This window comes from Spinacia oleracea, chromosome 2 (genome assembly GCF_020520425.1).
Source record: "Spinacia oleracea cultivar Varoflay chromosome 2, BTI_SOV_V1, whole genome shotgun sequence".
NCBI lineage: Eukaryota > Viridiplantae > Streptophyta > Magnoliopsida > Caryophyllales > Amaranthaceae > Spinacia > Spinacia oleracea.
This window is the reverse complement of record NC_079488.1, coordinates 104,937,199-104,962,330: the sequence shown is the minus strand read 5'-3', so window position 1 is coordinate 104,962,330 and position 25,132 is coordinate 104,937,199. Positions and strand designations below refer to the sequence as shown.

Sequence of the window (25,132 nt, the reverse complement as noted above, 5' to 3'; positions counted from 1 at the left end):
CTTTTTTGTACTTGAGTAGTTGAGTCCTTTACCGCGAAAAGGCTACATATACTCAATGAGTATGGAATAGTGTCATATCCTGGGCTGTGATTGGTTTAGATTTATAAATTTCATGTGGGGTTGCTATTTTAGATTTAAATTTAAATCCCATGCGGGGTTGCTTATGTGAAATAGACCAATAAGAGCTCATGGTATGACACTATTCCATACCCAAGGGGTATATGTATCAGGGAGCGGAATTTCGACATGCTGTGATGTACATTTCGGTTGGAGGTGTGGAAGATGAATGTCACCCCGAAATTCCAACACTTCATGCGGAGAGTGTGCACGGGTACGCTCCCGGTCCGGTCGTACCTCAATTATCGGCATATGTTGGACAATTCATGCTGTCCTTGGTACGAAATCAGTGAAGAAACACTTCAACATTGCTTGTTCACGTGCCCCGCATTAGCTGACTTGTGGGTTGAGCTGGGTTGTGAGCATATGTCGTGGAATGAGGAGAGCGGTTTCATGGAGTTAGTCGGGTCTTGAGCAAAGCTGGATGTTACAAAGTGTCAGTTGGGGGGTTATACTCCTATGGGAAAATTGTAGTAGGATGAATGATAAGTGTTCAATGGTAAGGAAGTCCCACACTCTCTTGTGGTCAAGCGGACCAAGCGACTTGCAGTTGACCACAACAAGTACACGGAAAAGATCTATTATACTATCCGTGGTTGGACCTAAAAGAGCTCGAAGGTATGGATAGCTCCTCCACTAGATTACATCTGTAACACCCTAATAATTTCTTGCCATTTTTAAACCAATTTCCAACTCCAAATAAGGAATTACTAAAGTATTACCGCCATCATGATAACGGCTAAAGCTATTACCAAAATTACCCAGAAGAATAAATAAAGTTTTGAAACAGTAAATAATAGTTAATGGCCTCTATCAAGTTGGAAAAATAACGGCCCAAACCAAAATACCGTAACGAAATCCATTAACTAATTGGAAGCGTTATAGTCTAGACTAATTAAATCAATAGCGTTCAAAACCATGCAAGAGAAACAACACGCTCAACCAATCCCCATGCTAGATAACTTCTCTTGCAAGTCATAGAAACCTGTTATTGATCAACTACTCCCCAACAATGCAAATGCAAATGATGGATCATCATAGGGTCATTAAGGCAAAGGCCATGGCCAAAACACAAAGAACGTAATCAACGAAAGCTGAGTACAAACAAGCTAGAGTGAAATCTTATATCTATCATGCTTCATTCCAACGATAAATTAGATCACATACAACGACCAACTAAGTAAACAATTAATCATGAAGACAAGACTCGACTCTCGACATGACTCTTGACTCATAGATTAATTAGAATAAGCTTCGAATGGGCCCAAAAGAAATATCCATTACGGAAGAGTGTTGGGAGCCAACCAAACACTAAAATAAATATCTATTACGGAAGAAAGTAACCATGTCGGACCATACCGACAGAATTTCAGCGCATAAAAGAATGAAACAACGTCTTGTATCATTCGTAGAAGTACAAGCCCCTTGGCAAGGTACTCCCCCTATTGTTCATACTCAAGGTATATACGTTCCAAGAGTTTTGAAGCTTAATCTGGTTGCACTTTACGTTTATTAATATTTTGTTCACAAAGCCGACTCGACATAAACAAGCAAAGCATTTAGTAAACGATCAACCAAATAATACTCCCTTTTAGTTCAATAGGACTTGTGATCAAACATTCAATACTCAAGTGAAATTACGCCTATTGTCCATTCTCAACATACTGTTGAGTTCCACGACATGCCTGTTAACATGCGGGTTGTGCACTAGTCACGAAAAGTCATTAATTCAATTCACCTTGACTCATTCTACATATGCGGTGGCTAAAATGAGCGTACTCTTCATATGTACTTAATAAACATGACTCGAAATTATACCCTACATATGTTGTGGCTTACATGAGCATACACTTCATACGTGGTAAATAACAATGGTGCAAATAGGAACAATATACTTGGCTCATAAGATGCTAGACATTACGTACAATATCATAAATCATTCATTGCATGCGAATAAACCATACATGCATAACCATACTTGGACAACATGCTTGTTATTAAGTTCAACAAACATAACCAATCATAAAATGCTTGTTCGTTTCAATTCAACAAACATAAACCATATCTATAACATGCTTGCTCACATATTCCAACATGAATCCATAAATATTCCAAGTACATGAATCACAATATAAAATCACCACATGAATTCCCATGAAAATAAGGTGGTCATCCTAGACTTGCACGTACCTTGAATTCCTAAGTACGGGGGCCAATTTGTGATTCAATCCACTAAATTAGAAATCTAATCCTATCATTAAAATAATGAAACTTAATTATTATCCTCGTTCATTAAATTTTCAGCAACTTATTAAGTTTTAAAACGCTTTAATTAATTAGAATTAATCGATAACCGATAAAATAATGATTCCAATTAACCGTTTAAAACCCTGGCATGAAATTTGACTAATTTCATGCTTAAAACCATTAAAAATTAACACTTTGGGTCTAAAAACAAATCTGAAAATTACAATTGATTACAATAATTAAAATTGTCATTTAATTATGTTAATCAATTAGCCATAAGGCTTAAGCCAAAACCCTAACCCTAAATCATCATTAAAGTCATTAAAACCCTTAAAGATTAAAGCTTTATTTAACAACCAAATCTGAAAATTAATATCCTTCAATCAAAAATAGTCCTCAACATTCTAATCATCAAAATCCTCAACTTTGGTGTTCATAACCAATCCCAAGTACAACAATAATTCAAATTCATCATCAAAAATAATAAAAATCCAAACTTTGAAATAGAGAAGGTTAGGAAGAAGAGAAATTATACCAAGTCGGCCTATAGCACGACACGGTTACTTAGTTGATGTAATTGGGCGCAAAATGGAAGAAAAAAGGGGGTGTTTGGCGCACAGACAACAGCAGCAAGGAGCAAGCTCGCTTGCTTGCTCGCGGACAACAGCGCGCGAGGAGAAGGGAGAGCTGGTGCGCGGCGCTGGGCACGGGGACGCAATCACACAGCTGGGACGGCACGCGGGGCACCTTACAGCAGTAGCAACACGTCGCTGGGTGAGTTGGGCGAGCCTCAGGGCTGGCGCACGCAAAGGGGAAAAGGAGAGAGGAAGAAAAGGAGAGAAAGAGAGAAACTTGGAGAGGAAGAAAGAAATAAGAGATGGAGTTTTGAGGCTTTCAATAATGTAGAGAATTGTGAAATATTTAAGGGTATTTATAGGCTTGAACCCTTGGAGATTAGGTTTCAGGGAAACTTCCTTGAAACTTCCTTAACTTAAGTTGGGGTTTGGGTTAGAATTGAATGGGTTATTGAATTACTCACTTGAGTTCCTTAATAAAAATTGGTTTAAGCTTTGGGATGATTCAAATCGTTTTAATTTCAAAACCCAAATAAATTATCAACTTGAAAATTGAATTCGCTTTATAATTAATGAAAGTAATAAATACTTTTTAATTAATTAAACACATTTAAATGACTTATTTAAATACGATTTAAATTCGTAAAATCCCAAAATACTTTATAAATATAATAAAATATATTTATAATTACTTCAAAAATACGAGTTATTAAAACATCAAAATCAATTGTGATGCGGCCTTGAATGGTGAAGGGTGGACGGGAATAGGTATCATTGCTAGGGATCCTAAGGGGGAGTAAGATTTGCGGCGACAAGAAGGGTACGAAGCTACTAGGAGACGATCATAGCTAAAGGCAAATACATGGTAATGGCAGCAAGACTAGCCAAGAAACATGGCTACAAAAACATCATTCTGGAAAGTAATAGCTTGTCACTTATTTCACGACTTACAAAGGCTACCATTTTCTCCACAGAGCTTGATGTTATCCTTGAGGATATTCTCTCCATTTATTATTTTTTTGATCATGTTATTTGGTCTCATGTCAATAGGGATGGTAATTCAGTTGCCCATCACCTTGCGATATTAGTGTCATTTGGTGTGGAACAAATTTGGGAAAATCACTGTCCGAGTGAGGTTTCTCCTTATGTTTTGATGGACAATTTTTCCCTTAATTAATATACTTCGTATGCCCTAATCTTTCCATCAAAAAAAAAAAAGTTTCTTTTCCTTTTAGTTCTCTCTCTTTATTTTTTTTCTTCCTTTTTAACTTGTAGTATAAATACTCAATTTTTAGGTCATAAAAAACACCATGTAAATAATTAGGCAATTTTCCAATTTCTAGGTTCTTCATTAGTTTAGTTTAAAGAGAGAAAGTGAAAAAATTAAATGGAAAGTTTGGATTTTGGATGATTGAAGGAGCAATCTAGAGATTTGAACAACTTCTTGCTTCACTAAATGAGAATTTCTTACTCTCTTTTCTCTTCTTTTTTTCTTTAATTTACTTGTTTTGTTTGATTAATTTGTATGCTTAATTTCATGTCATGATTTAATTAATATAGTTTAATCTTTAGATCAATGTTTAGAATATAATCATGCTATTATTTGTTAAAGTATTTAAATTTATTGTTTTTATGTTTATGGAGGGTTTGGGTGAAAATCCAACATTGACTGATTTGGGTGTTTGTGATTGAAAATTAGGGATTTTCATGATTAATACATGTTTAAGCAATTCCAATACATGTTGCATTTAACTTGATCAATTAAGTGTTCCATGATTGGTTGGAGTAGTCTAGTTGGGTTGAAAATGGATTAAAGACCTAAACTTGATTATTTGGTTGAATTGAGACTTTGATTTACCTCAGGAATGTTAGGGTAAAACGGGAGTTCATCCTTGATACTTAGGAAAATTGTTCGCGCACCAGGAGGTGGTTCGAGCTAATTATGAATTCAACATATATCCTGTGTTTCATCCCATATTTGCATCCCTCTTATGCCCATTCCATGATTTGTTGTTATTTGACCCCGTTCCCTAATCTCGTTTACCTTTCTTAGTTTAGTTTAACTAGCTTTATTCGATTAGTCACTATATAAAACCCCATTCCGACTATGCTTATCAATTGATTGGTATAAATTAGTGCACCTTAGTCCTTGTGGATTTCGACCCTTACTTATTGTTTTGCTTGTGTTTAGTGATTAGTTTATGTTTTTTGTTTTTGTTTGATTAGGAGAGACTAGTAACGATCTAGTTTTCCCTTGATCATTTACCCAACTATTTCTCCTCATACTTCAATAATAATGATAATAATAATAATAATAATAATAATAATAAAAAAAAAAAAAAAAATAATAATAATAATAATAATAGTAATAGTAAATTAGTAAATAAATAGAAAAATAACCATTGTTTCCTTTTCTCTCTTACTCACCACTGTTAGTGTCACCCTACAAACATAATGCCAAGCAATTTCAATTTTTAGCTTGTCTATTCACCTTGATAGACTATGAATTATAGTTGTGAGTTTTTCATTTCTTTTATTTTATCAAAAATGAATTTACAGTTGTGAGTTTTTCATTTCTTTTATCAAATAATGAATTTGTGGTTGTGAGTTTTTCATTTCTTTTATCACACCATGCAAACATAATGCCAAGCAATTTCAATTTGTAGCTTGTCTAATCACCTTGATAGACTATAAATTAGCTTGTCTAATCACCTTGATAGACTATAAATTATAGTTGTGAGTTTTTCATTTCTTTTATTTTATCAAAAATGAATTTATAATTGTGAGTTTTTCATTTTTTTTTATCAAAAAATGAATTTGTGGTTGTGAGTTTTTCATTTCTTTTATCAAAAACTGAATGTTTGACACACAACTTGAAAATCTTTTGAGAACTTGTGAAAGTATGTTATGATGATCCCTATTAAATTAAAAAATGTTAAACAAAAGTCGTAAACTATATAATAGACGTACATTAGAAACAACATTAATGTTAAAGTCTTATCAATTAGCATTTTGTGCATAATCGCACACAACATTATAAAGTATTGTGTATATAGAAAGAAACACTTTTGTAACTCGCATTTCATTTTCCTTGGAAATCAAACCCTGTAAAAGAAAGAGATTAAAAAAAAAATAGGTACTACTACTATATAATAGTGGTTAATATTTTCGTAAATAAAAAATATAAATATGAGAAAATGAAATTCATTATTTTTTTCCCGCGTTGAACATCATATGAATAGTCATTGACATTAGCAAAAATTGTTTGGTTGAATCTTATCATCTTGTCTGTTAGCAAAAGTACACATATAAAAAATCTTAAACATATATTTATGCCTATTTATGAGAACAATCAAATCTATGCGAGTAATATAATGATGTTGTTGCAGATAACATTCTTTTAATATGTAGATAAACACAATTAATAAGATTAGCAAAACCACTGTAATATCAAAGAGAAACTGAATTTTTAATGGAGAAACAGAATAGGAAAAAGATGTGGGTCAAATATACTTACATTTCCCTAACTCTTAAGCTCATTAAAAATTGACGTAACTCCTCTGGTAGTTTGTAAGAAACCTCAAATTTTCGAAACCAAACTTGCAAGTCTGATCTTTGTCTTGGGCTTATTAAGGTAATGACACTTTCCATTGTGGACAACAAATCATTCACCTCGTTTTGGTTGTATGTATCTTTGTCTCGAGAAATATGAAACATTCTTCCTTCTCCCTCTTTGTGACATACATGGATGTTTCCAAATCACTACAACCTCTCGTATCCGAACGATATGAAAAACATACCACATGTACAATAAAAAAAAACAGTATATTACATTTCATTCATGAAACAAAATTATAATTAATGAACAAAGACAAGTTTTTACCGAAATATTGTGCGAAAGCCATCTATGATATATTTCCACCACCCTTCACGGGTTTGAGCAGCCCTTGTAATCTCTTACATGAAAGTGATGGTGAATACACTGAAAAATCAATTTTCAGGAGATAAGAGTTTTTCTTGAGATTAATAGAGAATACCCGATGTAGAATCCTCTGACAATTTGATATAGGATTTGGGAAAATGACCACCGCAAATTTTCATAATACCAATGCAAGAGTTTTCATCGAACTTGACCATTTCAAAGCATATTGTACCAATCATCTGAAAACTATAAATATATATTTATCAATATAGAATAGAGAAAAACTAAATTTATTTACGAAGTATTATTAATTACTCGTAAACAATAATTTGTTGTTGAGAAATATTTTTATTGAAACAAATTTTATTTGTATATGTGATACAAATAAAATTAACAATATATTAAAACTTTAAATTTGTGTAAAACAGAATTAGCTAAATTGACCAATATTAATGAAGCATGGTGTGCGTTGTACAATGTACGTAGAAAACACATATGCATCTTGTTATTTTCATTTTTTCGAGGAAAAATTTAATATTTTTTGTTAAGAAACATAAGAGCTATCAATGATAGTTATATGTTATGTGTTCTTATCAATGACTTGCCTTTAATTAGGTAAAAGAAAATGAATCAGAATGCTAAAAAGACGTCAAAAAACGAGAAAAGGCAGAGAAAGAAGTTAGAGAGATAAAACAATAAAAAAGACTTGGATTATATCTATTCCCTTGGTGATGAGGGGTTGAAAATATTACAAGTCTTTTCTATCAAAGTGTTTTGACATGCACAATTTAAACAGCATGAAGGTGAGTTTATTTTTCCTCCGATACAACATTATCAGTTTCCTAAGAAAACAAGAGAGAAATGTAACTATGTAAGGGAATAATAATCTGACAATTACAACGCTGGAAAAAAGTAATGAATTTCATTCTCCCATATTTATATATTTTATTTACGAAAATATTAACCACTATTGTATATTATTTTTTTTTATCTCTTTTTTTTTAAAGGGTTTGACCCCGGGGAAAAGGAAATGCGAGTTACAAAAGTGTTTCCTTCTATATACATAATACTTTATGATGTTGTGTGCGATTATGCACAAAATGCTAGTTAGTAAAACTTTAACATTTATATTATTTATGTTGTTTATAATGTACATCTTTTGTATAGTTTACGACTTTTGTTTAACACTTTTTAATTTAACATGGACCATCATAACTTACCTTCACAAGCTCTCAAAAGATTTTCAAGTTGTGTGTCACACATTCAGTTTTTAATAAAAAAAATGAAAAACTCACAACCATAAATTCATTTTTTTATAAAAGAAATGAAAAACTCACAACTATAAATTCATTTTTTGATAAAAGAAATGAAAAAATCACTACCAGAAATTCATTTTTTGATAAAAGAAAGGAAAATTTGCCAAATACAACCTAATAAAGTTCTCTATTTTCCAATTACAACCTCAAATTTCTATTTTTGTCAATTACAACCTTAAACTTATACATCCATTTTAAATTACAACCCGGAATTATTTTTCGTCAAAAATCACAGGAAGATGATTTCATAATGTTATTAAAAAAATGTTTACATATTTTCTATAAAAAAATTAAATCGATAAATAAGAATTAAAACAAAAAAATAAAATAATCGAAAAAATAATTAATTTTTTTTTACAGATATTATGTACTTCATAATTTTTTTAATAACGTTATGACATCATTTTCCGGTGACTTTTGCCGGAAAATGGTTTCGGGTTGAATTTAAAATAGATGTACAAGTTTAAGGTTGTAATTGGCAAAATTAGAAATTTGAGGTTGTAATTGGCAAATAGAGTACTTTATTAGGTTATCTTTGGCAAATTTGCCTTAATTTCCTTTTATTCATTCCTATTGAAACACTTTAAAAACCAATCCAGTCATTGTACCTTTGCCAAGTGGATTTTTAACTCAAAGGACCTAAACTATTAACCAAGGGGCCTAACCTTTTTATGTTTTGGTTAAATTTGGCCGAAAAATAAATAATAGGCTTAAAAGGTGGAAAAAAAATACACTAAACGGTGAAAAAATATAAAAGGTTTGACCCCAACTTTATGCTTAACTCGTTTTTCAGGTAGACTTAGTTTTTGACAGCCCTTGCTATATGCAACCCCTATTTGGGCCTCGCATTCTACAAATAAGACCAAGACGAGTAGACGACGAGTTATAATTTATAAGCCCAATTTATTTTATTTTTATTTAAAATTTTATGAAAACGAAGAGTTGATTTCCGACAGAACTTAGGGTTCGACTTTTCCCCCAATTTTCCGATCATCTTCTTCAAATTGCTGGTAGCAGTGGTATGTGTTCATCAATTTTTTTCTCTATTATTCTGTTTAGTTATAATTTGATTCCTTATCAATCAATTACTTGTGTATTGTAGACAATCATTTCTGTAATTCGCCAAAACTAGATTACTAAATTATATTTGGACCTTTGTATATGGGGATTTTTTTAAGTAATCGCTTTAAGTATTTCCAGAATCCGATGATCACCAAATTAATGTTTTTTTCTTCTCATGTTTAATTTGAAGATATAAAAGAGAAAGAAGTAAGAGTTAGTGAAAAGGAGGAAGGATATAAGATGATTTACAGAAAGTGGAGTTTGCTGAGCAGCACGGCGGTGATCACTACTGGCATCGTCGGCGCCTTCGTCCTCGGAAACCTCCTCTTTGTTAATCAGGTCAGTCATTTCAATTTTGATGGATGCTATACGATTCTTGATTGGGTGGTTAGTATTGATCAGCTAAGAAATAATTTTCACTAATTGCATTGATTTTGAGTCAATCAAGCTAGTCCTTTTGGCTTGTTTGACGGTTCGAGTAGGAATTGCAGAGGGTTTTGAATGGAACTCTTTAGTCGCTAGCATATACTACTGAAAATTATTCAAGGTTTACTTCACTTTTCCAATGATTTTGTCCACTTCAATTTAGGCAAAGGCCTACTTAAACTAGTGCCTTTCAATATTTGTTTAGATTTTTGTATGAATCTCCATGGAGTTTCAAAGTCATTACAGCTTACTACTTCAGCTTTATTGGCTTTTATATCCCTTTCTTCTCTCTTTCTTTCTTTCCATGAGGCATGTTGGCTCAAGTGATCATTCAATCAAGGAAATTAGGCGAATGAAAGGTTTGAGAAGGACAAGATCAAGTTCCGTTGGTTGTGTGTTTCCAGGGTAGTGAAGTTTTTGGGCAGAGCTAGACTATTTCCGATAAAAGCATTGTTATGTGGACATAGCCTATTCTAACTACTGGTTTCTTATGGTTTGACGTTTACTTTTCTACTTTGATAACTCTGAACTAGTACGAGGTATTTGTTTAGAATTTTTGGTGGCTTCACTTGTGAAGATGTTTTAATAAGAAGAGATCACAGTTATTTTCGTAGGATAGGGGAGGGTGGCTTTTGCTAGTCTCATCTACTACTATATGCTACGGAGTATTAAAAGTTAATGGATGGACTTTTGGACCATTTGTTGAATGGTTAATGCATCCTTATATGGGTTGGGGTTTGATGTAGTGTTGAGATGGGTTTGACGAGCAATCAACTAAGGAGGCATAAGGAGGGCTGAGAATGTGGAAGGAAGGTCGTATATCCAATGGGGCCGCTTGGTTTCCACCGTTCAAGGCAGACGCGGAATTCTTCTTCCTTGCGTGATCAAGCGGGCTGGCGTGCCCACTGGTTTTCTCGCCTGATGTTGCTAGCTTCATCTCTTTGTGTTTCGATCAAGCGACGTGGCTTGTTTAGGACCTTGGATTGTCATGTATACACAAGCACTATATATTCTCATAGTATGCTTGTTTATGTATGAGGTTTTGTTGATTTAAGAGAGAAAAACTCCTCATTGAAGCTTGCTAGCTTGATAATTTCTTTGTAAATCTTCATCATAATTTCTAGTGGATTGGTGGGGTTTCCTCCCGGTCCTCTGGTTCTGTTTTCATGCTTGGTTTGTTTGCTTAATTGTTGTTCTTCGTAATTGTTAATGGTTGTTATCTCAAATTATTTGGAACACTTCTAATTCACAACAATATGGTACTCTAATAATTCACTCCTTAGCTTCTAGTGCTTCAATGCTTATGATTATAGGATGATAGCCAATATCAAGTTGATATTTTGCTTATCTGTGATTGTTTTTTTTTTTTGTTTTTTTTTTTTTAATATAGGACCCTTTCCCGAAGCAAGTACCAAAGAAACAGAACGCGTCTTCATCACAGTAGATCCGTTTTGTAAGTGTTGTGCTAAGAATTTGTGGAGTTTCTTATCAAGTTTGTCGGTTTATCATGCGAGTTGGGAGCACTAATGAATCAAATCTCATTTGAAAAAGTGGTGATTATGTTTGAATAAGCTTTTGCTTTGAGATTATAGGCATCATTTGACATGTCATGCATTACAAATTTTAAATGAAAATTGTGTTGTGAAATCATTTTGCTCATGTTTACCCGTGCCTTTTCATTGTATCTCTTGCTTGTTTGGTGGAATTAATAATAAGGTTTGGTTAATCCATTGCTAATGTTATATTACTCGATTTTGCTTTGTTTCCAAGAATCGAATTCTGTCCAGTGAGTCAAGAATCCTCCCGTCCATGATGAAACCAACAAACCGAGATCCGTTGTGTAGGAACTCATGTTGATTTTCTTGTTTCTTAGCACCGGTTGTTGATCGAAAAGAGTTTCTAATAACCCAAAAAGAACCTATACCGCAGAGAATAACCTTTGTGTATTCCACAGCACCAATTTTGGGTTGTTTTTACTTTGATTATTCCTGGTAAAGAATTTCACTAATTCAATTTTGCAAACGTATATGGGAGACAGTCTGGGCCATTAATTCTTAGCTACTTGCTGATCACAATTATTGACAAGTTATGTTGTGATTCATAGCATATTATTAAAGGGTCATATTGCCTACTCTTCTTACATTTTAGTTTAGTTATACTGTACATAATATCTACTTCACTTGTTTTGTCGCTGGTATTTTATAATTTACCCATGTGGTTGGTGTTTATTTTTGAATAAACTAAGCGTACCTGATGGATCCCAATCCACGTCTCCCTAAATAATGGCCACTGGTTCATACTCCGTACCAAACTCAATTGTTATAAATAATGGCTGGTTCATACCAGGGGCGGGCCTATATAGGTCCAAAGGGACCTCCATTATTTTTGAAAAAAATTGTAAAATTGATTATCTGTGTAGTTAATTGCACCTGAAATAGTTAACTTATGTGTAATTAATTTACATTTATGACAATGAAGTATACTTGTAGCATACTGGTTGCTTGAATACTACGCTACATAGGTGGTTTTGGTTCGAATCCTCTTAAAAGGAGGTTAAATATGATTATTTTTCCTTATTTGTTCAGTGGCAATTATTGTAATAAATCTCCTTCAAAGTATCAAAAATTCATTTTTGCGTTTTTAGTATTTCGACGACTTACCTTTCAACATTAACCTCCTAAAAAGAGAAAATATGAGAAATTAAATAACAAACAATTTTTTTTTGGACCCTATTTGTAAATTTTTGGATCCGTCCCTAATTCATACCAAACTCGATTCAAACTGAGTTGGACTTTAATGACCTCAGTCAAATAATCTTACCAACTTTAGAAAGCAAAGAGATTGAACAACCTTTATTTGGTGTTCAACGATCAACATTCAACACCAATTGAACACAAAGAGGAAGAAATAGTTGGGTACAGAAAACAAACTTATATTCTTGAAAAACAGAAAAAAGTCTATTGGTTAAAATAAAAGATACTAGTTTTGAAGCCCGTGCGATGCACGGGTTTCGTTTTATTTTTTCTTTTTAGTAAAGGTTTTGTATTTATGTTATGAGGTTGCGTTACGGTGAATGGATGGTGTCGTTTTGTGGTTTTTTCTTAAGACAATTAATAACTATTAACAACTACACATTAATAATTAAGTTAATTTGTAAATATTGCATTGGAGTTCGTGCAAATAGTAACTGTAATTTAAATCATGGATCAAAGAAGTAGCCGCCATTGATAACCAAACTTAAAAGTGAAAGATGTGACAAACTTATAAGTGAAAGATTGTGATTGTGTATGAGTTATGAATTGAACAATACGACCAATTTATAGGATTTAATCAATTATAAATTTGAATATGATTAGAACTTCCGATTCATATCTTGAAGAGTTGTAGTGCATTAGTATTAGTATTTAACTTGGAATCATTATTCGATTAGAATTTTCAATTTATCTAATTTATCTTCATTATTTGATTAGAATTCTCAATTTATCTAATTTATCTAATAGGAGTTATGATATTTTTGGAGTTTTTCTGAAATTGTTTTCTTCGTGGGCAATTGATTGTTTGTTTGTGTTTTACCTTAATTCCAATTCATGTTTGCAATTTGCATTCTACATATTAGGATTGGCTTTATCTAACTCAATCAAAAAAGCTTACACGTAGCTCGATTTTACCTTAATTCCAATTCATGTTTGCAATTTGCATTCTACGTACATTAATTTATCTAATACTCCGTAGGAGTACCTCAATTTGTATTCTACATTAATTTATCTAATAGGAGTAGCCCACAATAGGAGTAGTTTTCACGTAGTTTTCAATTATTTGATAAAATTCATTATATCATGTGCATGTATCAATGATAAACTTTAGGTTAGATCTAAGTTTTTTTTGTTTGCATTTAGATATATCCACATGTCATCTAATTATTTAATTATCTATGTGTCATCTAATTATCTAATTATCAACGTGTCATCTAATTAAATATATCCACGTGTCATTTAATTATCTATGTGGCACTTGAATATTTTTAATTCAAAAATAAATTAGAATTCTTATTTTTCATTGGCCGAAAGCATTACTAATCCTACGTGGCGCTCTAATATTTCAGCAAATATGCCTCATTTATATATGTATATTAGATTCGTTGCCAGTAAACAAAAGTTAACCACGTAAGCAATATTCACTAATCATTTTTGGAGTTATAGGTTAACTATTTTGACTCCATTTTTTAGCAATTTGACTAAGAATTTTGGTAGACTCCCCATCCTCACTCCTTGTGTTTCTAGCTAATTCACTGAACTCTTTCATCCGTTCTCTTACTTTCTTGCCTTCCCCGCCGTCCATCAACTCATTAACAACTCTAGCTATCTCGTCTGCTTCGACGAGGCCACTTTCTTTAGCCTTAGGCCGTAATGCCACCTTAAGCCCTTCGTTAAGCATTACAGCATTCATCCTTTGCTCTGCATAGAGTGGCCACGCAATCAAGGGCACTCCGTACACAATACTCTCCAAAGTCGAGTTCCACCCACAATGACTCAGAAAACCATCCGTTGACTCGTGGGTCAAAACCTTTATTTGTGGGGCCCAAGAAGGTACCAAAAGTCCGCGATCCTTGATCCTATCCAAGTACCCCTCTGGTAGAAATCCAAAGGAATCATCTTTGTTACTACCTTGGGTAAAAAATGACCCAAATGTTGAATTACTAGGAGCTCTAATCACCCACAAAAACCTTTGCCCACTCTTTTCTAACCCAATAGCCAATTCATTCATCTGTTCATGAGTTAAAGTCCCTCCACTCCCAAAAGAAACAAACAACACCGAACTGGGTGGCTGCCGGTCCAACCAACTCAAACACTCTTGCCCCTCGTCCGGATCGCCACCCAACCCGGATTGAATCAACGGCCCGACCGGGTAAATTTCAGGCCTGTTCGGATCTTCGGTTTTTAAAGCGTTTATTGCAGCTGGTTCAAGATCCAAAAACGTGTTGACGAAAATACCCTCAGCGAATATATACCTCTTGATTGTATTGAGAAACACTTGATAGACCTGATCCTGACGGTCCTGAGTAGGATCAACAAAATCTTTACCGTAGAGCGGCACACACCCTGGCAGAACCAGGGGTTCCACCATATCACGGTACTCACACGACACCGTTTCGTGCAAGCTAGGGAAATGGAAGAAGAACATTAAGCAGAAAGCATTAGTAGTGAAGTACAAGTAAGGTGGGATACTGAACTCGCGTGCAACGTCAAAGTAGTCTGTGCCGAAGATGTCGGCGACGACGGCGACGACGTTGGAGAGAGAAGAGAGGGCGGATCGAACGTAGGAAAGAGAATGTTTGTGGACGAGATTGATAGTAACTTCATGGGCTACGTTGTGAGGTATAAGAGAGGGGTCGACACAGGGGAGAAACGTTGGGGAGATGGCAGGAGGTAGGGTGGAGAGGAAGGTGGTTTGAGCGGCGGTGGGAGGGGTGGAGGTGGGAAGGAGGAGAGAGACTGAGAAGTGGTGGTGGAAGTGGAGGAGCTTGGCAAACTCAACCAGAGGGATAAGGTGGCCCATCCCTGGGCTTGGGATTATTACTACGTGCGGTTTTGGATTTGCGGTCTGCATTATTGTGAGTGTTTTTTTTGGGTTAGATCAAGATGGGTGTATTTGGGTATTTATGTAGCCAAGTTTTGGTCTTTTGGAGGGTAAAGAAGGAATTTGTGTTAGGGGTAGAAAACTAGAAATCCTCGATCTATCCCATCATTTTTTAAATCTTGATTTGGATTTGGAAAAAGCCACATAATTCAGCAATCAACACTACTGACCACTTCTGTTGTCCATCTCTGCATTGTACTGTTTCTACACTTTCTCCTTCGTCTCTGCTTCCCCTATTTTACTGTCGATGTCCTCTGTTTCATGTTAAAATGTTAATCTAGAAAAATTTAAATCTAGAATGTACCATATAAAAATCTAGTAGTAAAGTGTGTAGAAAAATCTAAACAAAACAATATCTAGAATTTACTTGAAAAATATCTAATTAAGTATCTAGAAAAATCTAGTTAGTGGAGAAGGTAGAAAATTCTAAATCATGACGATGACCTGTATTGAACAACTATAAATAGGTTGTATTTGCATAAGTTTAAAGGTGAGCCAATCAAGAGAGCTCCTACAGAATATGAGGGATAGAAACTGTTGGAAATGCTCCCAAAATTATAGGCCTTGTTCGGTATCATTTTTAGTTTTATGTTTTCAGTTTTAAGAAAACTGAAAACTTGTTTCTGTTTAATTCTAAATGTTTTTAAAATTGGTACAAAACTACTGTTATTAATTTTCATGAAAAATTTAAAAACTACGGAGTACTATAATTCAAGTCTTTTGATTGATAAAAGTAATACTATTTACAAATTATTTCTTCTACCACGTGTCATCAAAATCAAAGAAAAAAGGCATGCTATTTTCTCTAATTTAATCCTCATAAAGATCCCAAATTTTTTATTCTGCTAAAAAAAACCCAAATTCTAATCCTCATAAAAATTCGCAATTTTTAATCTCCTATCTACCCAACTTTGAATCTTTGTACTCTACCACGGCAAAACATACGAGTAAGAAACTACTCCGTACATCAATTCCATGGAAAGCAAAATTGGAGGAACAAATAATTAATGGCAACAACAAGATATGCGGTTGTGATGAGATGATGATAAACTTGATTGGTATGAGAGAGAAAGTTCTAGATTTTCAGGGATTAGTGTTGGGTTCCTGTTATTTCTGATTTCTAAAACGAAAAACCCAAAACTACAAAAGGTGGTTTGCTTAATTCCGCTTCAGTTTTGTTAATTTCGCTAAAAACTTGTTTTATACAGCAGTTTTGCCGAACACGTTTTGGTTTTATTTTTGTTAAAAAAAAACGAAAAAACGGAAACACGCAATGATGCCGAACGACACCATTGTTAGTGGGTTAATGGATCATGGGATCATGATTAATAATATTTCTAATTAATGGGTTAGTGGGTTATTCCACATAATGTAGTATGTTTTATGTCGTTTAATGTAACTTAATTAATTGGAATGAATGAAATAATAGTATAATTTTGCTACATTGCTTCCCCTCTCTCATCTCCATTATAATTTCAACATGGTATCAAGAGCTTCAGGTTAGATCCGGAAAAAGAGAAGAAAAGAGATGGAAAAAAGAGAAAGAGAGAGAGAAATGGCGTATTAAAAAATATTTGAATGAAAAAAAAAAGCAACGTAGCTTGATTTCAATGTTTGTGACAAATAATTTTGTTTTTTCGAGTGATTTTTTTAGTGTTTTTGGAAGTAATGCTTGGTTGTGATGGGTTGATGGGTTCTTTGTTAGCCTATGAGATTAGAATTTCATATTCTATGAAAAATAGGGCGAAAAATTATTTGAGGTGAAGGAGTAGTCTTCACAAGTGTGGAAGTCGTAAACACCGCATAGACGATTTCAAAGTTTATAACAGTCGTGAAACAAGTCGATATGGTCAATTTGCATGACTACGTCAAAGGCGTTGATGGAGAGATGTGCTCCATTGATTGAATGTTGGTGATAATTATGTGCATCAATAATTTTGAAGATGGTAATGAGAAGTGCATTACATTAAGAAGAGAAGTGCTTCTATGTTAATGGAGAGAAGTGCTCCGTGAAGATTACTTCGTAGATTAAGAACAACAAAGGTCCATTATGCGGTGTTCAATGTTGGCTCCTACAAATTTTGGAGCAAGGGAGTGTGTTGGAAATGCTCCCAAAATTATAGATAGTGGGTTAATGGATCATGGGATCATGATATCATGATTAATAATATTTCTAATTTTAGGTACATGAATATTATTATTAGTGGTAGTAATGGGTTAGTGGGTTATTCCACATGAATATTATTATTAGTGGTAGTAATGGGTTAGTGGGTTATTCCACATAATGTAGTATGTTTTATGAGCCTATAAAAGGTCGTTTAATGTAACTTAATTAATTGGATTGAATGAAATAGTAGAATAATTTTGCTACATTCTTTCCCCTCTCTCATCTCTATTATAATTTCAACAGAAACAAGTGTTCTACCAAAACAAATATTGTTGTACCATTCTTATTAATGTAATCAATGATGAAAATACAATTTTGTTATATTATTCGGGTCCATCAAAACTTTCGCGTGCGTCCTCAAATTTCTATCATTTCCTTCAATTACTCCTTTGCAAGATCTTAGATTGTTACATAGATTAATTACTCCGTATAAAAAAAAAACTTGTTATGATATACTACACCCGTTTTAAAATAATCTTTACATTTTCCGCTTTAGTTTATTTAATTTATACGGATTAATGGTCTTTACATTGTGTTTTATTCTATTTTTGGACATGAAAATTTAATATCTTATCCCTCTTACAATCTTACCCCATAATATTCACAATTTTCACACACTTTTTTTCTTACATTCAACCACATTTGTGTACATCTATATTACTTTATCCATATTGTATTATATTCACTAGAGGTGATCATTTACGGGCATGGACAGGTAACGGGTCGGGCCCAAACTGTACGCCTTAATCATATACGGACTACGAAGTATTTCTCAAAGTTCCATCTATCAGTCAGTCAATCAATCTTCCCATATAATTCATGAATTCAGCAATCAACACCAGGCACTAACCACTTATGTTGTCCATCTCCGGTAAGTTGAGGTCACCAACCACTACCGTCAGTAATTAAAGCCCCTTCGAGTGGGCCAGCAATGGGTATTCATTATTCAATGCTCCATCCATATCAATTTGATACGGGACTATTTGTACAAAATATTTTTATTTTTTTTTTTATTTTTAAAAAGGTAAGAAAAGGAACTTAGGTACCCCTTCGCACAAGGGTGTAGCCTAAGTAGTCACTCTGTACAATTTCATCTAACTTGGGGCTGGAGTTCGGGGAAATACACATAGGATTACAAATAAGATGACCTACATTAGCAATCCAATCGGCTGCTCTGTTTGCTTCTCTGTATATGTGATTGATGTGAACTGAGTCAAAGCGCTGAAGGAGAATCTTGCTGTCATGAATAATATTTTGTAGCTTCCAAGGGGGCTTCCAAGTACCTTTTAAAGAGTTAATCACTAGAAGATTATCTCCTTCGATGTGAATATCCTTTATACCTAGTCTTATTGCTTCTTGGATTCCTTTGTGGAGGGCCAGGGCTTCAGCCATATAGACTTGAGAGTTGCCGAAATTGAAAGCCTTAGCCTCGATAGCAGTCCCGGTGCTGCTTCTGATAATGATTCCTCCTGCTGCTGACGAAGATTTGCGAGAACCATCGAAGTTAAGTTTGAAGGCGCCTGAAGGAGGCGGAAACCACCTCACAAGGATGGTGGAAGGAGTGGAGGATTGGTTAGGAGTAGTTGAATGAGTGGTGAAATGGGTACCTCTAAGTTGATGAGAGTCAATAAGGATTCTGAGTTCCCATTCTTTAAAGGTATTGAGGGCTCTGAAGAAACAGCGGCAAGTAGAGACCTTAGTGTTGGAGAAAACTAAGGCATTACGTTCCTTCCAGATAATCCAGCATAGGTTGATGAATTTGCGAAGAGCAACCTGGTTTCGTCTGAGGTAGTCTAGAGTTTTGAAAAAATCGATCATCGGGAAGGTGAAATCTAGCCAGTTTTTAGTGAGTCTGTGGGTCCAAACATTTTTTGAGTGTTCACAATGGAGGAATAGGTGGTCTAAATTTTCGCTAGCTTGATTACATCTTGGGCAGCAATTTGTAGGAATGATTTTTCTATGGAAAAGCGTTTCTTTTGTTGGGAGACTTTTATGACAGATTTGCCAAAGGAAAAATTTCAGTTTCGGAGCTAAATTAAGCTTCCAGATCCATCTAAACTTCCATTTGTCGTCAGTTTTGGGGAGGTCGTGAGCAAGCCAGGTTGCAGATTTAACTGAGAAGTCCCCAGAATTTGTGCAGCCCCAGATGGGAATATCCTGTAGGTTGTTCACAGGGATAGGAATTCCTCTAATCAATTGGACCGCATCAGGAGGAAGAACTGAATGTAACTTTGCAATATCCCAGTTTTTAGTCTCGTCAATGAAAAAGCTTACCGTCTTGCTATTGTCAATAAGATTCGTAGATAAACCCGGAAATTCAGCCAAGGCGTATTGACCAACCCAATTGTCTTTCCAAAAATTAATGGTGTTGCCATTCCCTAGTTTCCACCTTATACCTTTTCTAAGAATCTCTCTTTGATTCAGAATATTGGACCAGATAGGCGAGTCTCTAGATTTCTTTTTTGCTGAGAAAAAATTGTTATTTTGGAGATATTTCTTACGCATAATTTTAGCCCACATATTATCTTCGTCTGTTAGGACTTTCCAACCGAGTTTAGCTATGAAGGCTCTATTTAGCGGATAAGTTCTTCGTAGGCCGAGACCCCCTTGCTCCTTGGGTTGACAGGCCTTATTCCAGGCGATAAGAGGGATTGCATTCCCTGCTCTGTTTTGGTTCCAAAAGAATTGACGGTGAAAAACATCCATTTGATGACATAGTTTTTGCGGAATCAGGAAGGAGGAGCAGATGTAGGCTGGAAGCGACTCGAGGTTACTCTGAATGAGAGTCATTCTTCCTGCTTTCGACAGAAAATTGGCCTGCCATGAGTTGATGCGGTTTTCATTTTTTTGCAGAATGCGTTGATAGTCTGCTTTGGTGGGGGTGAATCCCGAGAAGTGGGCGCCCAGGTATCTACCCAGCGACATGGATTTTGTCATGTTGAAAATGCTAGCAAGAGAGTCTCTCTTTGAATGAGTGATATTCTTTGAGAAAATAATAGCCGATTTATGGAAGTTGACGAGTTGTCCCGAGAGTTGACAGAAATCAGAAATGATTTTTAGAAGGTTATGGCAAGCAGAGCTTGTGGCTTTACAAAGGAGTAGACTGTCGTCTGCGAACATAAGACATGGAATTTTAGCGGTTTGCGGAGCAATTTTAAACCCCGGCCAGTCCCTGGTTGGGCCTCGTACTAGCATTGTTAAGCATAATTATAAAGACTTCCATACAGATGATGAAGAGATACGGCGAAAGAGGGTCGCCTTGTCTTAAGCCCCTAGATGGGGTAAAAATCTTGGTCGTCTCGTTATTAACTTTGAGGGAGTAAGATACTGTTGTGACCGTTGCTTTAACCCAGTTGATCCAGGTTGCCGGGAAGCCCAATTTATCTAGAACTGCCCATAGGAAGTCCTATTCTATCCTATCGTAGGCTTTTTCCATATCTAGCTTAAGCGCACACCAGCCAGTTTTCGATTTTGATTTTTTAAAAACATTCAGAATTTCTTGTACCAGCAGGAGGTTATCGTGAATTGATCTACCAGGGGTGAAGGCATTTTGAAAGGGGCTAATGTGTTTCTTAAGAAAAGGGCTTAGCCTAGTGACTAGGAGTTTAGAGATAGCCTTATAGATCGTACTACAAAGACTGATTGGCCTAAAGTGGTTGGGATTCTCAGGATTGTCATTTTTAGGGATAAGGGCTATCAATGTGTGATTAAGAAAAGGCGGTAGATGACCATGAGAGAAAAAACTCTTGATCGCTAAAGAAATCTCTGGCCCAATAATTTTCCAGTAAGTTTGGAAGAATTTCGGACCAAACCCGTCTGATCCTGGAGCCTTAAGTGGATTCATACTGAAAAAACTCTCCTTGATTTCATCCTCAGAGAAGGGGGCAACTAGGTTTTCACTCTCTGTACTAGTAACTAATTGTGGCAGAAAATCCAGATTAAAAGTCCTGCCATTTTGGACTGAGGACTTAAACCTTTCTTTAAAAGATTCATAAAGAATTTTTTGAACATTTTCCTGACCTTCTTCCCATACATTGTCTTTATTTTTGAGTCTGTAGATATGATTTTTAGCCGCTCTATGCTTCATAATCTGATGGAAAAATCTGGTATTCCTGTCACCTTGGTTAAGCCAAGTTTTCTTTGCTGCGTTTTTCCAGGCATACTGTCTATGAATAAGAATTCTTTCTCGTTGTTTTAGCATTCTGAAAAGGTGATTTTTCCATATAGGGTTGAAAGGCTGTGAAATCAGTTTATCTTCCAATTCTTGGATTTTCTCTGCGTTTGCTTTAAGTTGCATGGTTTTATGGGAAAATCTTTCCTTGGCCCATAATTTTAGGTCATCTTTAATACTAGAGAGTTTGGTTCTTATTCTAAAGAATCTTGAACCTTGAATATTTGAGTTCCACTTTTGTTTAACAATTTTAGTTGGTTCTTCATATAGAGTCCATGAGTTCTGGAATCTGAAGATTCTGTTAGACGGTAACGCCTCTGAGTTTGTGTCGAAGAACATGGGGGCGTGGTCTGAGCTCGTGAAGGTACCATACTTTATAAAAGCGTTCGGGAATTTATGGGCGAAGCTAGTGCTAGCAATGGCTCGATCTTGTCGTTGATATAATCCTGGGTGAGATTGGGATTTCAAGGAGAAAGACTGTTGCAGACAAGCGATGTATGTAGCAATGGTCCTATTGATAAATCTGGGAAGTCTTTGACATTGGTTTAGAGTGACAGGGTTACCTCCGAGCTTATCTGAAGGTTGTAGAAGTTCGTTGAAATCTCCGACTAGAATCCAAGGGGTGTGGATATTTTCGTAAAACGTAGACATTGACTCCCAGAAAGGGTCTTTGTCTGGGTTTTGCGCGGGAAAGTATGCCCCTGATACTAGAATCTGTTCGTTAGTTGGTTTATATAATACGTTAAGGTGGGCACACCGATCTACAAGCATGTAGTTTTGAACCAGGATTGAGTCGTTATTCCAGCAGACCCAAAGTCCACCACTATGCCCCATAGGGTTGATGATTATATGTTTTTGGAAACGAAAACCTCTGATAACATTTCTACTAGTGGAATTAGTCGTCATAGTTTCAAGAATGAATAAAATGTCTGGTTTAAAGGTGGTGATGTAGTGGTTGATGTCACCAATTGCTTGGAGTTTTTTACCTCCTTGAATATTCCATGTGAGAATTTTCATAATTATGAATTAGCTTAAATAAAAGGCCTTTAGCCCATACGTTTCAAAGCGGAACAAAGTCCGGTTCCAGTTAGCCCAAGCAATGGGGGCTAAGATCAAACGCATTAAAGCAACAACTTTGTAATGAAAAGGAGAACTTATTACATAAACAAAGTTAAGAGGAACAATATTAACATTCCAGGAGAAGGAGCAAAAGATGTTCGAAGTCCAGGAGTGGAAATGCCATACTTGTGCATTGAAGGTATGAGTAAAATACCAACTGAGAATGCAAAAAACAGAAGTGAGAGTTAGCCAGAAGTTTCTAAACAACATATGCACAGTTGACCAAGTCCCCAAGTAGAGGAGCCAAATTGACATGAGGAGGTGATGGTTATTTAGAACAAAAAGGTCCTCAGGTAGGAAACATGTAATGTTTCTTACTACATCATAGGAGATGAACCAATGGCTATCTTTGGACTCAACCAAAAGGCACCAAGCAAAGAGCTTCCTGAAACTTAGGTTCCTCCATTTGAAAGGGAACCAAGAGGTGGTCCAAAGTCTAACCTTGATTCTGATCAAGGCAAAAGAAATGTTCCACAGTTTAAAGTCCAAGATAACATGAAGCCAAGGCAAACAACGAGATAAGGAGAGCCAACACAGAGCAAAATCCATTATAGTCAAATTATCATTAACATTACAATTAAGCACAATGCAAGATTGCTGAAGCTGATTAACTACAGTAGAAGTATGCCTAGCTAAGAAGCTACCTACAGGTTTACAAAAGCAGAAAAAAAAGAGCCTGTAGGAGACAGTAGACCAGCAGAACAAGCTAAGCATATTACTACTAAACCCTAAAGGCATAACTACCAGTAAGAACTGGTCAAAAAGATGTGTTGAGATAATTGCCATCAAAAAAGAAGTAGAAGGCGACACACAAGTCAAACAGCAGCAGGAGAAGGAGAGAGATCACCATCACCTCTCTTCCTTCTCTTAGAGTTCTCAGTTTCCATGGGAGGAGCACAGTCAGAAAATATTGGGTCATTCTCATCAAAACCATCACCATCACAAATCTCCAAGTCCATATCAAGCTCATCATCCCCCTGAACATCCTTGACACCAAGTGGAGCAAGCTCCAGTGGGTCAAAATCCGGCAAAATATCCTCATAGGGTTGAACTGCAGGAGGAATGAGAGTAATGGTGTCTCCAGTAGACACTTGAAAATCCTGCAGACCCTGAAAGCTGTTGGCCAGGGGAATGACAGGCAAACCAGCACCCAACCCTTGAGAAGGGGAGTGTAAAGGTCTAGTCTGGACAGGAGGAGGATGATGATAAGGCTTGGCATGGGACTTTCTTGTATTACTCCTGGGCTTGGCTCTTCTTCTTGGCACCACAGCCAGCCAGTCAGAAGGAGTGGCTTGTCCTCCACTATCCCCAGGTATCCCCATGGACAGTTTTGCCTCATCCAGCTGGGCCACAACCAGCTCAAGACAGGGAGGAGGCCTCTTAGGACAAGCATTCAGAAAGTGGTTTGGGTCACCACAGAGAGGGCAAACCTCCCAAACTCCTTCATAAGACAGAAAGTACTCTTGGATATCATAACCAAAGTTAAGAGTGATAGACCTAGGCACAGGCTTGGTTATATTAAGGTTGAGACAAACTCTAGCAAACTGACCCTTTTCAGTGTTTTCAGAAGTGAATTTGTCAAGTTTGATGGGTTGACCTACACAACTGGCAATCTGGTTAAGGTAGTGCCAAGTCCAGTACTCAGTAGGGAGAAAGGGGATTTTCACCCATTGATCCACATGGGTAATGGAGCTAAACTGAGCTTTGAAGGAGGCTCTCCAAGGCAAAAGAACAAAGTTAAGACCCTGCACAAACCAAGGTCTACCCTCCCAAACCTCATCCTTGTCAAGGGGGTTAGAAAATTTGATGAGAAACCAACCATTCCCAATGAACCTAAGAGAAATCTCACCCCTTAAAAAAGACCAGTCTTTCTTCATCCTAGCTATAACAGCAGCCTGAGGCACAAATTCCCCCCATACTTTCCCAAACAGACAGGATGCTTCCATAAGCTTGACTTGCTCATTGTCAAGTTTAGGGGCATCTAAGGTGATGGTGGCACTATTCGAACCAGGAACCTGTGGTGCATTACTGTGTGAACTGTCCTTAGGTGGGGGATTGGAATCATGATCAAGACTGCTACCTCCCAAGAGAAAGGAGCTATGGGTGGGGTGGCTGAAGAAGCTGGAAGAACCTGGATCACTAGGTAGGCTGGTAGGTTGAGATTCATTGGAAACTGGAGAAGGGTTCTTCTTAAGAAGTGAGGCATAGCTAGACACTACAGGGTTGTTAGACATTAAAACCCAAAGACGAGGACTTAAACTGGGAATTTTCACTAAGAATTGGAAGTTTAATCTTGCAAACACACAAAGAGAAAATACAGAGCTAAAATGATGAAGACTGGAAAACTTGGAGAAGGTGCTACTACTGTAATCC

At 35.8% G+C, this 25,132-nt stretch overlaps 1 protein-coding gene and 2 long non-coding RNA genes across 3 annotated transcripts; 1 reads left to right on the top strand and 2 right to left on the bottom strand.

Annotated features, from left to right (window-relative positions):
- Positions 1 to 6,364: 6,364 nt before the first annotated feature.
- Positions 6,365 to 8,144, bottom strand: LOC130468073 (uncharacterized). The gene is made up of 2 exons (XR_008928430.1): positions 6,823 to 8,144; positions 6,365 to 6,708 (listed from the first exon to the last, which is right to left on the bottom strand). It is a non-coding gene; the product is annotated as an uncharacterized lncRNA (long non-coding RNA).
- An 894-nt stretch (positions 8,145 to 9,038) lies between these two features.
- On the top strand, positions 9,039 to 11,395 carry LOC110790468 (uncharacterized). The gene is made up of 3 exons (XR_002533797.2): positions 9,039 to 9,196; positions 9,430 to 9,578; positions 11,056 to 11,395. It is a non-coding gene; the product is annotated as an uncharacterized lncRNA (long non-coding RNA).
- Positions 11,396 to 13,761: 2,366 nt separating this feature from the next.
- LOC130468071 (hydroquinone glucosyltransferase) lies at positions 13,762 to 15,706 on the bottom strand. The gene has a single exon (XM_056837630.1). It carries the CDS (start codon positions 15,270 to 15,272, stop codon positions 13,866 to 13,868), a length of 1,407 nt encoding a protein of 468 aa, XP_056693608.1. The 5' UTR covers positions 15,273 to 15,706; the 3' UTR covers positions 13,762 to 13,865.
- Between the last annotated feature and the right edge of the window lie 9,426 nt (positions 15,707 to 25,132).